The sequence below is a fragment of the Protomyctophum parallelum genome (genome assembly GCF_964188405.1).
Source record: "Protomyctophum parallelum genome assembly, chromosome: 6".
Taxonomy (NCBI): Eukaryota; Metazoa; Chordata; class Actinopteri; order Myctophiformes; family Myctophidae; genus Protomyctophum; species Protomyctophum parallelum.
Window position 1 is genome coordinate 48786849 of NC_139701.1, and position 17474 is coordinate 48804322.

The following is a 17474-nucleotide window of genomic DNA, read 5'->3' on the forward strand; positions in this document are numbered from 1 at the left end:
GATCTACAAGCTCATAGCGCGCCACCGAGTGGCGCGCTACGAGCTTGTAGGTCTGCTATTTTTCTTTAATCAAAGAACCACTGACATAGAAACATATAGCTTTAGATTGTGGGGGCCTAAATAATATAGTAGTTTTTTATCAAGATTTGATCAATGTCACCGCATGGTCCACACACTACAAATTAAGGGAAAAAACGTTTTTTTTTTGTTTTTTTAAGAGCAAAATTGTCAAAAGGGCAGGGTGTGCTCTATAGCACCCCCTGGTGTCTATCTGTTCACGCCACTGCTCGTATAAGCCCCTTGGGGTTTGTTGCCTCAGCCTAGCACTTTACCCTTCTTATTTATATGTTCCCTGTGTTGTTTTTATACTGTGCTGAATAAATAAATTCAAAAATATAAATACAATACTTTTTTTTTGTTTGTAGAATCGTCCTCAGGTCTTTAATGTGTTAAAGTAAGATCTGGTTGCAAAAAAGGGGGTTAGGAAGTACAGCATGTCATGTTTCTTTATACTCATACATGGACAGGAAATACAGTATGCTCTGTCACACATGTATGTACAGTATAGGCTATGTATGTGTCAGTGTCACGACCTGCCTCGCGTATACGTCATTGGCTTTTCTGTTCATATCCTCATGTTTGTGTCCTCTGCTGTTTCTAATAATAGCCGTGTGTGTGTGTGTGTGTGTGTGTGTGTGTGTGGGTGTGTGTGTGCACACGTGTGTGTGTGTGTGTGTGTGTGTGTGTGTGTGTGTGTGTGCGTGCGTGTGTGTGTGTGTGTGTGTGTGTGTGTGTGTGTGTGTGTGTGTGTGTGTGCGTGTGTGTGTGTGTGTGTGTGAGATTCTGACCTGAGATCAGATTCTAAAAATGTCTTCTACATCCCGACGGTTTTCCATTCTGACCTGAGATCAGATTCTAAAAATGTCTTCTACATCCCGACAGTTTTCCATTCTGACCTGAGATCAGATTCTAAAAATGACAGTTTTCTGAAAAAGCTATGTTTCTGTGTCAGTCGCTCTTTGATTTTTCAAAAATAGCAGATCTACAAGCTCGTAGCGCGCCACTCGGTGGCGCGCTATGAGCTTGTAGATCTGCTATTTTTCAATAGCTAAAGCATAACGTAATGCCAACACCAAAATGGGTTCCCGCCTAAAATGGGTTAACACGTTACCTGACTTTCACACCGCGGGGCACGATGATGAATAATTAAAACGAAAAAAATACACCTTCAAGTATTTCACATCAATCACTATTTTTTTGTATAGTTGCGTAGTATAGTGTTTGCCGATAATGTTCCTGTGTCTAAGGAACGGTGAATGAATGAATGAATTCATTCATTCATTCATTCATCATGAATTAATTAATTCATTGTATTTTAATCTTCCTGTGTCTAAGGAACGTTAAATGAATGAATGAACGAATGGATGAATTAATTAATTAATTAACGAATGAATGAATGAATGAATGAATGAATGAATTGTATTTGTGTGTCTGGCTGCCTTTCACAGCCCATATCCCTTATGGGATTATTCAGACAGCAAACATTTGACATAACACAAAGAAGAAGACAATTCACGAGCTACGAGCTTGTAGGTCTGCTATTTTAGGTCAGAATGATTAACTCGGAAATGGAATGGATCGTACATGAGGTTCTAAAGGATGTCGGTATAGGTTGCCAGGTTGGGGACCATGCAGGCCATGGAATGGATCGTACATGAGGTTCTAAAGGACGTCGGTATAGGTTGCCAGGTTGGGGACCATGCAGGCCATGGCGGTGACAAGTAATGCTTGTTAATAACGGGCCCACATTAGCAGATTGTAGTTCACACAATGTCAAAGCTGTGTCCCTCTGTCACATGGCGTGCATTTAGCGCATGGCTCCCAGGCAGCGCTGCGTTGTGTTACTGTACTGTACCACAGAGTCATCATGGTACAGTACACGTACAGTACACATCTGTGGCACAGTAAGTTCTTCCCATGCATGCTAATTCTGGCAGCGTCTACAGATAACAATGTTGATAAGAGGGACGCAAACCTGACGGTTTCCCAGATATGGTCTGACGTGCTCTCAGGGTCTTGGTGAACGAGGGTCTGGGTCTGGGTCTATAACTAGAGAGGTTGAACTGTGTGACAGACTAGACTGGACTGACTGATCGACCATGGTGCTGCTACAGGGACTGGCTTCAGTGCTGCTTCTGGTGGCATACGGTGGGTAACTGTGTTGTTTTCGTCAACTAAAACTAAGCGAAAGATGTTCGTCGACTACCTTTTTTCACTGACGAAAACTAAATGGTAACTAAATGAAAACTAAGCTATGGTGACTAAAACTAAGACTAAATATATTTCGTCAACACATAAAAACTAGACTAAAATGTTAGGAAGGGACTAGTGGACAAGAGATCCAGTATAAGTCATTTTACACTTGGTTGCATGCTGAAAATGGCAGATCTACAAGTTCACAACGCGTCGCGCTGCGACGCGTTGTGAGCTTGTAGATCGGCTATTTTCAGCAAGTGTAAAATAAGTCATTATGACGGCAACAAGGCCCGCAAGTCGACTAAATCACCTGTAGATTTAGTCGACTAAGATCTTATGACATTTAGTCGACTAAAACTAGACTAACACCAACACATTCCAGGTGACTAAAATGTGACTAAGACTAAGTGAAAACTATTCAGGAGACTATGACTAAAACTAAAATAGAAATTTGCTGCCAAAAACAACACTGTAAGCAGGCCTCCGTTTCTCCACTGACATGGTACTGAGAAAGTAGTGTGCCATGCAGTTTGTTTTTGTCTCACTGGCGGATTAAACTAAATGGAAACTAAATTAAAACTAAGCTATGATGACTTAAAACTAAGACTAAATATATAGTGACAATTTCGTCAACAAATTAAAACTAGACTAACATGTTAGGAAGGGACTAGTGGACAAGAGATAAGGTATAAGTCATCTTATACTTGGTTGCATGCTGGAAATAGCAGAATCTATAGCCGATCTACAAGCTCACAAGCGTTGTGAGCTTGTAGATCGGCTATTTTCAGCAAGTGTAAAATCAGTCATTACGACGACAACGAGGCCCACAAAAATACATTTTAGTCGACTAAATCAACTGTGGATTTAGTCAACTAAAATCGTATGATATTTAGTCGACTAAAACTAGACTACAACACTAAAACATTTCAGGTGACTATAACATGACTAAATGAAGTTTAATTCCAAAGAGTATGACTAATCTAAAATAGAACAACACTGGTGCTATGATACATCAACATGTATCGTGTGCATACCGTACTACTTATTGCTGTTATTTTTAATGATTTGCTTTTTATTACGTTGCACTTGCCGTAGGTGCTTGCCCTAGCCTTGACAACCTTGCAGGTGTATTGCTAATTAAGGCCAACAATAACATATATAATTTAGATAACATGTTATGTTTAAGACAGATTAATCATTATTATTATTGATCTGGAATTCTATAGTGTTATAGTGCCATTGCACAGATATTCTGTTAGGTTCTAAAGGTTTACTGGTGATCCTAGATGACTATATTTCTATGCCTTTGATGAATTACCTTGTGTTGTTTGCAAATTGTACTTTTTTATTTTTTAATATATTTTTTATCCCACGATTTTGTAACCCATTTTTCACCCCTGTGTCAATCATCTAATGTGATCCTGGGCTCTACACACCCTCCACCAACCTAGTCCCCATATATGGGGGACAAGGGGAGAGCAACGGACTTGAACTCACGCTTCCTTCATGCCTGAGTGTCCAAGTTGCTCCTTTACACCTGACAGGGGGGAGTTTCCCTGGTTGGACGTAGCGCGTGGAAGGAACACGTTATTCCAAACAGTTCCTTTCCCCTCCATCAGGCTTTGTATAATTGTACATTATGTTGCTGTTACAATGTTGAGGATCTGAAACCTTGAATCAAACCTAATGGTAATGGCACTAACATAATTATTGTTTGAGGATTTTCTGAGTGTACTGTGTACTGGGGTGGCTGTGGCTCAGGAGGTAGAGCAGGTCGTCCAATGATCCGTGGGTCTGCGGTTTGAATCCCGGCTCCTCCTCCTGTCCACATGCATGTCGAAGTGTCCTTGGGAAAGACACTGAACCCCAGATTGCTCCCGATGTGCTGGTTGGTACCTTGCATGGCTTCCGCTGCCATCGGTGTGAGTGTGAATGGGTGAATGTAATGCACAATCCATGTAAAGGTGTGTGAATGTGTGTGTGAATGGGTGAATGTAATGCACAATCTATGTAAAGCGCCTTGGATAAAGGCGCTATATAAATGCACCATTTATTCACCATTTATGCAGAAGTGCCATTCCAACACTTCCGGCTCTCCTGTACTTTTTCTGCATTTTCTCTGGAAATACTTACTATGTTCTTTTCACTTTTCTGCCTCTTAATTCTTCTCTTTTGTTACTGAAAACAGTCACTTTTCGACACTTCTTTTCATCGTAAAGAGGAATCCCCCAGCATTTTCACAACAACACCACCAGGCTTTGCACGCTTTCTCACTGAAATGTTTTGACAGTGTCCTAATAAGACACCGTCTTATACCATAATGGCATGTGACATTTTCAAATGGCACACATCGAGGAGTATAGGCCTACAGCAGGGGTGGGCAACTGGTGGCCCGGGGGCCACATGCGGCCCCCACCTTCACTTAACCCATTCTGACCTGAGATCAGATTCATACGAGGTTTCCCACTGGACACACACTGGTCTGATTAACCCATTCTGACCTGAGATCAGATTTAAAAAAAAGTCAGTCGTTCTTCGATTTTTCAAAAATAGCAGACCTACAAGCTCGTAGCGCGCCACTCGGTGGCGCGCTATGAGCTTGTAGGTCTGCTATTTTTCAATAGCTAAAGCATAACATGATGCTAACACCAAAATGGGTTCCCGTTCAGAATGGGTTAATTAATGTGGCCCTCATGGTTAATGTCAGAACACTGATATAATATTGGTTTCAGCATGTTTACAATTCCACAACATGCCAACATGACCTGCTTTAATTACTTCAGTCTAAATCAGTAGCTCATTGCTTCAACACACGTATAATTAAAGGCATTTGAAATGACATGAAAAATGTTAATTTTCAGGATTCCAATTCAAAAACAGCGAAAAATAATGAAAGATTTCAATTCGATTATAGCAAAGATAGTCGATGCGACGCGTTTTGAGCTTGTAGATCGGCTATTTTTTGCTACAACAGTAATATATGGCCCTCTCCATCGTCAAAGTTGCCCACCCCTGGCCTACAGTATACAGCAGGGGTCTGCAACCTTTTTTAAATGAAGTGCCATGTTTTTATTTTCTAGATCGTCAGTGTGCCATATCAACATTAATTAATTTTAATGACACCACAGGAAAAATTCCAACTTATTTTGATTGAGTTGAACAAATATAAAGTTTTTCCTTATTTTTAAATATTTTCTTTCACGTTGTTATAATGATCATTAGACTCAGGGCAGAGTTCAGTTTTAATTAATGTAGAATGCAGGATGTAATTTACACACTAATGTGAGGGACTTCATTTATTTGACTGCATTTTTTTAAATTTAAAACCAAAAATACTCTCTCTGCCAGTGTGCCAGTGATCACCCTCCTTTGTGCCAATGTTGGCACTGGTGCCTAAGGTTGCCTACCCCTGGATACAGTATACACACAGTATAGAATGTACAGTGCGTGAGGTGAAGGATCAAGCATTCAAACTGTGCCATCATGTGTTTTTTCCTCTCCTGCAGCGTGTGGGTGTGGCAGCCCCACGTTTGAGCCCCACGCCAGCAGGGTGGTGAACGGACAGGATGCCCGACCTCACAGCTGGCCTTGGCAGGTACCGTACCGTATAGGCTAGACGACCTCTCACCATCCATGTTCTCATCTCCTGTGTGTGTGTTTGTTTGTGTCCCGAACTTGTCCAGTTACCATGGTAACGGAGGGGGGCGGCGGTGGCTCAGGGGTAGAGTTTGAACCCGGGCTCCCCCAGAGTTATAGTGTCAAAGTGTCCTTGAGCAAGACACTGAACCCCTAATTGCTCCTGATGTGCTGGTTGGTGCCTTGCATGGTTTCCTCCGCCATCAGTGTGTGAATGTGTGTGTGAATGGGTGAATGTAATGTAGTTTTATTTGATTTATTTGATATATTCATGATACAGAGCAGTACAGAACCATCAGGATTGCACAAAAAGTCAGAGGACTTATTTCCATTGTGATCCAAATAAATAAATAGTTACAGATAAGAAGAACATGTGTACTATAGCATTACAATACTAATGACATTTATAACCGGCCATCATAGATTAATTAAACAAAAGACAATAAATAGATATATAAATACAGCACTATATACTAACTTGCCCATCAGCCACTTTTTCAACATTAATAGACAATCTATATGTAAAGCGCCTTGGATAAATGCACCCTCTAACGGAGCTTGTTGGTTTAATTCCCCTCAGATTTCGCTGCAGGTGAAGCACGGCAGCCGCTACCACCACACGTGTGGAGGCACCCTGATCGCTCCTCGCTGGGTTCTGACGGCCGGACACTGCATCTGGTGAGTCCCCTTTAGACCCTCTGGGTTCTGACGGCCGGACACTGCATCTGGTGAGTCCCCTTTAGACCCTCTGGGTTCTGACGGCCGGACACTGCATCTGGTGAGTCCCCTTTAGACCCACTGGGTTCTGACGGCCGGACACTGCATCTGGTGAGTCCCCTTTAGACCCTCTGGGTTCTGACGGCCGGACACTGCATCTGGTGAGTCCCCTTTAGACCCTCTGGGTTCTGACGGCCGGACACTGCATCTGGTGAGTCCCCTTTAGACCCTCTGGGTTCTGACGGCCGGACACTGCATCTGGTGAGTCCCCTTTAGACCCTCTGGGTTCTGACGGCCGGACACTGCATCTGGTGAGTCAGGTTTAGACCCTCTGGGTTCTGACGGCCGGACACTGCATCTGGTGAGTCAGGTTTAGACCCTCTGATCGCTGCTCGCTGGGTTCTGACGGCCGGACACTGCATCTGGTGAGTCCCTTTAGACCCTCTGGGTTCTGACGGCCGGACACTGCATCTGGTGAGTCCCCTTTAGACCCTCTGGGTTCTGACGGCCGGACACTGCATCTGGTGAGTCCCCTTTAGACCCTCTGGGTTCTGACGTCCGGACACTGCATCTGGTCAGTCCCTTTAGACCCTCTGATCGCTGCTCACTGGGTTCTGACGGCCGGACACTGCATCTGGTGAGTCAGGTTTAGACCCTCTGATCGCTGCTCACTGGGTTCTGACGGCCGGACACTGCATCTGGTGAGTCCCTTTAGACCCACTGGGTTCTGACGGCCAGACACTGCATCTGGTGAGTCCCTTTAGACCCTCTGGGTTCTGACGGCCAGACACTGCATCTGGTGAGTCAGGTTTATAGACCCTCTGATCGCTGCTCGCTGGGTTCTGACGGCCGGACACTGCATCTGGTGAGTCGAAGAACGACTGACATAGAAACATAGCTTTTTCAGAAAACTGTCAGGACGTGGAAGACATTTTTAGAATCTGATCTCAGGTCAGAAATGGGTTAAAGGTCTACTTTATCTCGTCACACCTCAAGGTTGCCAGTCCCTGCGTTAAAAACAGGCTCACAGAGTGCATGCTATTTAGTTCATATAGACACCCCTATTACCGAACACCATTATTAAATACCATTATTAATTTGATTAGCTGCAGCTGTGGTGATTACATCATGGTGATATATGAGGTCATCCTTATGCAGACTGTCAAAGGTGTCACAAGCCACAGCACATGCATCCTGTGTGCTCGTAAATTGCGGCTTTTTGTATCGAAATAACGCCAGCTTTCCTGTCATTAGCAGAAAGAGGGTATAGTTGAGGCTGCAGTGTTCCTGTCTGTCTTGGATTATGGGGACATAATCTATAGACATGCAGCAGCATCCACTCTAAATAACAAAATAAGTTAAATAACTAGTACTCCGTTTATCACTCATCGATTCGATTTATTACGGGTGATGCATATGGCACTCACCATTGTATCTTATCCATACTTTTCCTGGACTGTAGTGTGCGTGCTCCAGTTCCTGTCCATTTGATCCAATGAAAGCCAATGAAACTGGTCAGATGACCAATGATATCCAATGAAATCAACAGGAACCGGAGCACACACAGCCCAGGAAAAGTGTGGATAGAACAAGGTTGGATGGTCCTCCCTGACAGAGAGACCAGAACAATTCCCATAATGCACCTGTTCTTGTATGAAGCCATGCTTGGAGATTGTCCTAAATGCATCTCATCTGTCCTGAAATGGGACTCTGAGCCCTATACCACAACCGGTCAGGTCATTTCCCCAAATTCAAGGTACCAAAAGTTAAAGGACCACTTCACCACTTTTCAACCTATCTTCATATAATAGGTCCTCACTAATAATCATGATAAAATGGCGCAATTTTGTGTCTCATAGGAGGGCTGTGGGCAGTTTAGAAACCGTCTTCCAGTGACATCATATTTAGGCAGATTTTTTTTTTTAAACAAGATTTCTTTACAAAAACGTTTAGATTTTCATTATCGTGAGAACGATGGCTTTCATGTTCGCATTGCAACTTTTCAGGACTAGAAAGCCTGCAGTTTTTATTAGCTTGAATTCCCCATCGATCATGTCACTGGAAGACGGTTTCTGAACTGCCCACAGCCCTCCTATGAGACACAGACCGAGTAGAAAAAGATTGCGCCATTTTTTCATGATTATTAGTGAGGACCTATTATATGAAGATAGGTTGAAAAGTGGTGAAGTGGTCCTTTAAGGTTATGGTTAGCTTAGGTTAGGGTTTGAGGTATAGGTTGTCGTTCGGACCAATGGTGTGTCGGAACTAAAGCATGCACTCTTCATGGTACGAAGTGAGTACATTATACTTTATGTGTTTATTTGGACAGGACAATAATGCATATTATTATTATTTGTTTATATTATTATGTGTTTATTTGGACAGGACAATAATGCATATTAATGGACGTCACATGGACGTAGATACACCGGATATAGCACAGTTGCTCATTTCCATCCGCAGTCCTCACAGGAAACACAGAACGGAAAAACGTATGTCTGCCTCTATAGCACAGCTATAGTGCACACAAAGATATGAATGAACAATGATATGGTAGGTACCCTCACAAAAAACATGCAGTAATCCTGGTCTCTATACTGCCTCCCCCTGGCCAGCCGGGGCGCCTGATGGAGGGGAAAGGAACTGGTTGGAATAACGTGTTCCTTCCACGCGCTACGACGTCCAACCAGGGAAACTCCCCCCCTGTCAGGTGTAAAGGAGCAACTTGGACACTCAGGCATGAAGGAAGCATGAGTTCAAGTCCGTTGCTCTCCCCTTGTCCCCCATATATGGGGACTAGGTTGGCGGAGGGTGTGTAGAGCCCAGGATCACATTAGATGATTGACACAGGGGTGAAAAATGGGTTACAAAATCGTGGGATAAAAAATTATATTTCAAAGCTGTTGTTCCTGCTATAGGCCTGGAGACGTGTACCGCATCGTGTTAGGAGATATGAACACTAAAGTGTTGTTCCTGCTATAGGCCTGGAGACGTGTACCGCATCGTGTTAGGAGATATGAACACTAAAGTGTTGTTCCTGCTATAGGCCTGGAGACGTGTACCGCATCGTGTTAGGAGAACACAGCATGAGCAAGCAGGAGGGAACGGAACAGACCAGGGACGTTCTGAGGAGACTCGTCCACCCCGACTGGGACATCGACCGCGTCAACCAAGGGTGGGTGTTGATCGTCTTCTTCGTCTTCTCCTCCACGTGCAATACGTGACGACCGACTAGTTGTTGTATCACCGATATCACCTATAGATCAGGGGTGGGCGACTGGCGGCCCGGGGGCCACATGCGGCCCCCACATTCACTTAAAGGAGAATTCCATACTAAAAGGCTTTCTTACCTTTCTTTGTAGTCGTTACGTCCCCACCAAAGAGGTCCAGGTGTTATTTTGTGCAAAAACTCCTCATTGGCTATTTCCCCTACCATATAAGCCCTAAATGAATTGCATTGAATTGAATGGGAATTGAATGGGGTGTTGTGCTAATTCGCTTACTTCCATCGCTCAAAATTATATATTTTTTGTATATATCCTCTTCATAATGTAAATAATATCCCAAGCGGCACACTTTACTACTTCTTTCGATGGAAATAAGCGAACTAGCATAACACCCCATAGCCCCATTCAATTCCCATTCAATGCAATGCAATTCATTTAGGGCTTATGGTAGGGGAAATAGCCAATAAGGAGTTTTTGCACAAAAAAACACCTGGACCTCTTTGGTGGGGACGTAACGACTACAAAGAAAGGTAAGAAAGATAAGAAAGCATTCTAGCATGGAATTCTCCTTTAATGCGGCCCGCACGTTAATATCAGAATACTGATAGTATTGATTTAAGCTGTTTACAATTCCAAACCCGCTTTAATTACTTCATGACTAAATTTAAATAGCATTAAAAGTTTATTGTCTTTTTATGTCCAATGTAGTTATATGTTAACAGTTCATAAAGTTTAACATAACTATAACTAAATGCATTTTAAATTCAATAAAAAAGGTTACTTTTCAGGATTCCAATTCAAAAATAGCAACAAAAAAAAATCTGTTTTTCCATTCAAATATAGCAAAAATTGCCGAGTAGTAATATTTTTGCTATTACAGTAATAGTACCGAACTGTGGCCCCTCTGGAGTGAGTGTGGAAATATATTGGCCCTCTCTATCGTCAAAGTTGCCCACCCCTGTAGGACCTAGATGCTGTCTTCATGGTGATAGCCAATAGAAATGATTAGGATTAGGAGATTTATAAACTATAACGGCATCGCTGAAGCAATGCAAAGACTTCAGGGCAGAGTCCTCCATGTTAAGGTCGGCAGTGTATAGGTTTATCGGTGGATGTTTTCTCTACTGTTTCTATCCCCTACAGTGAAGTCAGATCTCCACTAGATGCTTCAGTATAGAGCGTCGCCCCCTTTCAGAACGAGTGGCCCAGGAAATGAACCACAATGCATTTTGACCATAGGCATTTCTTATAGTATTTATTTAAAAGACCTTTTAAGCGTCGTACGAAGCCAACTCTTGTCGTGACAAATCATGACAACACACACAATATTTTGGACCAAACAAATAATTACAAAGAAGAAAAACAACAACAAAAAGTGTTGTATAACGTTTTTTTTTCTACTTTCTAATTCTTTGTTTGGTCCAAAATATTGCGTGCGTCGTCACGATTTGTCACGACAAGAGTTGGCTTCGTATACGACGCTTAAAAGGACTTTAAATAAATAATGTAAGAAATGCATATATGGTCAAAATGCATTGCGATTCATCTCCTGGGCCACTCGTTGTTCTGAAAGGGGGAGGGACTGCGCCGCTCTATAGACGGAGTTCTCTGATCGATAATCAGGTGATATCGTTGTGATCAATCATCTCCACGCAGCAACGACCTGGCCCTGCTGAAACTGGACAAGGCTCCCGTCATGACGGACAGCGTGGGAGTGGCCTGTCTACCGGAGGCCGACGAGATGCTGGACCACGGGACGGACTGCTACATCTCTGGCTGGGGCAACCTCTACAGTATGTACAGTATGTGTATGTTCCCATAGTGGGGGAGATGCTGGCCCCTCGGGGACCAGATAAATCTATCTATAAGAAAGGCTAGATGACTCACCGACCGACGCTCTGGCCAATGGAGCTGCCACGTTGCTACGTGAGCGGCAGCATAATTGTGTCTATGGGGCTTTAATGTACTTTTTTTTAACCCATTCTGACCTGAGATCAGATTCATACGAGGTTTCCACTGGACACACACTGGTCTGATGAACCCATTCTGACCTGAGATCAGATTCTAAAAATGTCAGTCGTTCTTCGATTTTTCAAAAATAGCAGACCTACAAGCTCGTATCGCGCCACTCGGTGGCGCGATATGAGCTTGTAGATCTGCTATTTTTCAATAGCTAAAGCATAACATGATGCCAACACCAAAATGGGTGCCCGCTCAGAATGGGTTGAATAACCATAACTTGCTCATAATTTTCAAACCGATTTTCAAACGGTTTGGTTTGTTTATAAATGCCAGTCCGCATATACTTATATGCTTTTATATGACGTTCAATCAACAAAAAAAAGCAGATAAGCGTCCCGAATCATCGCCACGTTGACAACGTTTGTAATAAACCAACCCGTTTGTAAATCCGTGAAGATTTTGAGGGAGTTATGACGGTTTTAGTTTGAGCTGCCATAGAACGTATACTGTACTGTACTGTACTGTACCGTACCATACCGTACTGTACTGTACTGTACTGTACTGTACTGTACTGTACCATACTGTACTGTACTGTACTGTACTGTACTGTACTGTACCATACTGTACTGTACTGTACTGTACTGTACTGTACTGTACTGTACTGTACTGTACCATACTGTACTGTACTGTACTGTACTGTACTGTACTGTACTGTACCGTACTGTACTGTACTGTACTGTACTGTACTGTACCGTACCGTACCGTACTGTACCGTACTGTACCGTACCGTACCGTACTGTACTGTACTGTACTGTACTGTACTGTACCGTACTGTACCGTACTGTACTGTACCATACTGTACTGTACTGTACTGTACTGTACTGTACCGTACCGTACCGTACTGTACCGTACTGTACCGTACTGTACCGTACTGTACTGTACTGTACTGTACTGTACCGTACTGTACCGTACTGTACTGTACCGTGCTGTACCGTACTGTACTGTACTGTACCGTACCGTACCGTACCGTACTGTACTATACTGTACTGTACTGTACTGTACTGTAGGCCCGAAGCAAGATGGCCCCCGGGTGACCTACGTCAGAGACTCCGCCTCGAGCCATCTAGAGTAGAGTAGAGTAGAGTTCATTTATTTTGGTCATTATAACAAATCAATACAGTGCCTGCTTTTTTTTTTTTTGCAAAAGAAACATTGACCAAAAAGGTGTAGGCTGAAGCCTAAGCTTATAGTGCCTTCTAACCCTTCTAACAGATAAATGGCTTTCAGAGGTAAAATAATACAACAAAGCAAACAGAAGGAAAAAAAACCCCAAAAAACATAACATAAAACAAAAACAAAGACAGACAGGACAACACAGTTAACAGGAACAAGACAACAAAGAACAAAAACAACTAAACAAAACACAAAACGAGAAAACAAAACATCATATCAATGTTCTATAATGGTAAATGGTGCGTTTATATAGCGCCTTTATCCAAGGCGCTTTACAGAGACTGTGCATTACATTCACCCATTCACACACACATTCATACACCGATGGCAGCGGAAACCATGCAAGGCACCAACCAGCACATCAGGAGCAATTAGGGGTTCAGTGTCTTGCTCAAGGACACTTCGACAGTAACTCTGGGTTCGAACTGGCAACCTTACGGTTACCATCCAGGCACTCTATACCCCTGAGCCACCGCCGCCCCTGTTCTAGATAATTATGTATCTAGAACATGTATCTATAGCCTTTATACATGTTTATATGCATGGGACAGACTGCTACACGTCTCTGTGGCTGCATGGGGCAACCTCTACAGTAAATACAGTGTCCTTCTGTTCCCATTCTGTCACTCAAGCCCAGCACGGTTACAGTTATGTGACAGACGCCGTTATGTAACGTGATGTTCATTCAGCGTTGGGCTACGAGCAGCCAGGCATGGGCACTTGGCTCTAATCATTGTGGATTAGTCTCTAAACTATAAGTCACAATGTCCTTTACTCTGTATGTCCAACACTACAGTCCAAAAGTCCACAGAAGAGTATTGTACGAAGTGTTGATTCTGAAAGAATATATATACTGTATTTTCAAAGATTTGTGCCACAACTTGTGGGGTGGGAGGGTGGGGTGGGGAAAACCCCCTTTTCTCTTTCTTTTAAAGGGATTGTGACATAAAAAAAAAGGTTTTGGAATTGTTCTTATTTTTTTTATGTATGAACCATAGACTGTAAAAAAATATGGACAAAGCGTTCCCCAGATCTAACATGAACGTAAAATGAAGCCTGTAATAATATGGTAATTCCTGATGTAAGTCGCCATCTTTCTAGATCCGTTTGGTACCAGCTGGCCATTGGCTGGCTCCGTTTTGTACCAGCTGGTCATTGGCTGCCCAGACAACGAGGCGGGACTTCCCCCCTTCTTCTCCGTTGGTTTTTATTTTGACTCGAGTGGGAGGAGAAGACTCTTGAGTGGGAGGGGAATCCCGATCATAGACTGTAACGGTAGCCACGCCCCTCAGAACATACGCAACTTTATGGTCATTTTTTTAATTAATGGGACCATAATTTTCCAAAAAGAATATTATGACATTAGAAATGAGACTTTAAACTAGTGACTGGAAGAAGAAAGTATTCATGTTTATTAAGGTAATACAGTCTAGGTGAAGTTGGGCCAAAATACATGGGCCTCTATGGAGCTATGGGGCTTTTTGGGTCCAGTCCAGCGCCACAACAGGCCATTATATGAACTACCGATTTCAAATGAGGCTTCACGAAATATCTGGCTGACTGCCCCCCTGGTATGAACACATACATAGGTGAACACATATATGAACCAACACATAGGTGAACACGGACATTTTTGCTGTTCCTTGGAGTGGTTGTCGCACCACTCCAAAAATAAACCCCATTGTCCTCTCCTCCGTGCTCCCCATATGCTGCAGTGGGTGGGCCCAAAGTAAACCCCATTGTCCTCTCCTCCGTGCTCCCCATAATGCTGCAGTGGGTGGGCCCAGAATAAACCCCATTGTCCTCTCCTCCGTGCTCCCCATATGCTGTAGTGGGTGGGCCCAAAGTAAACCCCATTGTCCTCTCTCCTCCGTGCTCCCCATATGCTGCAGTGGGTGGGCCCAAAGTAAACCCCATTGTCCTCTCCTCCGTGCTCCCCATATGCTGCAGTGGGTGGGCCCAAAGTAAACCCCATTGTCCTCTCCTCCGTGCTCCCCATATGCTGCAGTGGGTGGGCCCAAAATAAACCCCATTGTCCTCTCCTCCGTGCTCCCCATATGCTGCAGTGGGTGGGCCCAAAGTAAACCCCATTGTCCTCTCCTCCGTGCTCCCCATATGCTGCAGTGGGTGGGCCCATGCCTGAGGTCCTGCAGCAGGCTCTTCTCCCCGTGGTGGCGCACAGCGTGTGCAGCAGCAGCGACTGGTGGGGCGTCAACGTGAAGGGCAACATGATCTGTGCCGGAGGAGACCACGTGTCTGGCTGCCACGTACGTATATATGACCGTCACACCTCGTCCACGAAGCTCAGTGGCCTTGTGGTTATAGCAGTGGCGTGCACAGATAAGACACTTATCACATTTGGCAATGTGCTCTTAAAAAAATAAGAATTAATTTGTAGTGTGTGGACCATGCGGTGACATTGATCAATTCTTGATAAAAAAACGCTTCTACTATATTATTTAGGCCCCCACAATCTAAAGCTATGTTTCTATGTCAGTGGTTCTTCGATTAAAGAAAAATAGCAGATCTACAAGCTCGTAGCGCGCCACTCGGTGGCCCGCTACGAGCTTGTAGATCTGCTATTTTTCAATAGCTATATAAAGCACCAAAATGGGTTCCCAACTTCCCGCCCCAAAATGCGCTGCACAAGGTGCCCTTTCTTTTCACTTGAGCACCTGCCCCTCTAAATGTCTGTGCACGCCACTGGGTGGTTAGAGTGTCCGCCCTGAAACCGGGGAGGTCGCGGGTTCGATTCCCCGGGCCGGCCGGGTCATACCAAAGACTGTAAAAATGGGACCCAATGCCTCCCTGCTCGGCACTCAGCATGGATGGGTTGGATTGGGGGAGGGTCAAATCTACTAATGATTCCCGCTCCAAGAGAGATGGGTCAAATGCGGAGAACACATTTCACTGCGGCAACGTGTGTGTGTGTGTGTGTGTGTGTGTGTGTGTGTGTGTGTGTGTGTGACTAATCGTACGACTTTGACTAACGTTACCTCTACCTGTCACCTATAGCCTGGGAACAACCAGTGTTGTTTTTGGCAGCAAATTTCTATTTTAGTTTTAGTCATAGTCTCTTGAATAGTTTTCACTTAGTTTTAGTCACATTTTAGTCACCTGGAATGTTCTAGTGTTTAGTCGACGAAAAATGTTCGTCGACTACCTTTTTCCACTGACGAAAACTAAATGGAAACGAAATGAAAACTAAGCTACGGTGACTAAAACTAAGACTAAATATACTGACAATTTCGTCAACAAATAAAAACTAGACTAAAATGTTAGGAAGGGACTAGTGGACAAGAGATCCAGTATATGTCATTTTACACTTGGTTGCATGCTGAAAATAGCCGATCGGCTATTTTCAGCAAGTGTAAAAACAGTCGTTACGACGGCATCAAGGCCCGCCAAAACACATTTTAGTCGACTAAATCACCTGTAGATTTTAGTCGACTAAAATCTTGTGACATTTAGTCGACTAAAACTAGACTAACACTAACACATTCCGGGTGACTAAAATGTGACTAAGACTAAGTGAAAACTATTCAAGAGACAACGGCTAAAACTAAAACAGAAATGTGCTGCCAAAAACAACACTGCTCTTGTGTCTGTCTGTCTGTCTGTCTGTCTGTCTGTCTGTCTGTCTGTCCGTCCACATGTCTCTGCGTGTCTCAGGGGGACTCGGGGGGTCCTCTGAGCTGTAAGGGAGGGGACGGCCGCTGGTACGTCCACGGGGTGACCAGCTTCGTGTCCAGCCGCCAGTGCAACGAAGTGAAGAAGCCCACCGTGTTCACTCGCAACTCCGCCTTCAGCGCCTGGCTGAGCGACGTAAGACCGCCTGACCTGTTCACAGTAGCCTACTTATAGAGTGTGTGTGTGTGTGTGTGTGTGTGTGCGCGCACGCACGTGCACGTGCACGTGCATCTCATTAACCCATTCTGACCTGAGATCAGATTCTAAAAGTGTCTTCTACACATCCTGACAGTTTTCTGAAAAAGCTATGTTTCTATGTCAGTGGTTCTTTGATTTTTCAAAAATAGCAGACCTACAAGCTCGAGCTTGTAGATCTGCTATTTTTCAATCGCTAAAGCATAACATGATGCTGACACCAAAAGGGGTTCCAAAATGGGTTTAATAATGACTGAATACCGTTTGTTTCTTGTCATTTCATCTCCTCAGACGATGCTCCACTCCTAAGGATCTACTGGATCTCCACTCCTAAGGATCTACTGGATCTCCATTCCTAAGGATCTACTGGATCTCCACTCCTAAGGATCTACTGGATCTCCACTCCTAAGGATCTACTGGATCTCCACTCCTAAGGATCTACTGGATCTCCATTCCTATAAGGATCTACTGGATCTCTGCAGATGGTTTTATTACTTGTCTGTCACAATAAACATTATTATTATTAGTCGTGTCTGCTCTCACAGCGTGTGTATGTGT

At 43.8% G+C, this 17474-nt stretch overlaps 1 protein-coding gene across 1 annotated transcript; it reads left to right on the top strand.

Annotated features, from left to right (window-relative positions):
- Nucleotides 1-2159: 2159 nt before the first annotated feature.
- On the top strand, nucleotides 2160-17225 carry LOC310860828 (chymotrypsin-like elastase family member 3B; the record flags this gene model as incomplete). The annotated part of the gene is made up of 8 exons (XM_083768018.1): nucleotides 2160-2208; nucleotides 5763-5851; nucleotides 6473-6570; nucleotides 9656-9784; nucleotides 11493-11629; nucleotides 15156-15298; nucleotides 16704-16856; nucleotides 17208-17225. The coding sequence occupies 8 exons, from the start codon at nucleotides 2160-2162 to the stop codon at nucleotides 17223-17225; spliced, it is 816 nt and encodes a 271-aa protein (XP_083624144.1).
- Between the last annotated feature and the right edge of the window lie 249 nt (nucleotides 17226-17474).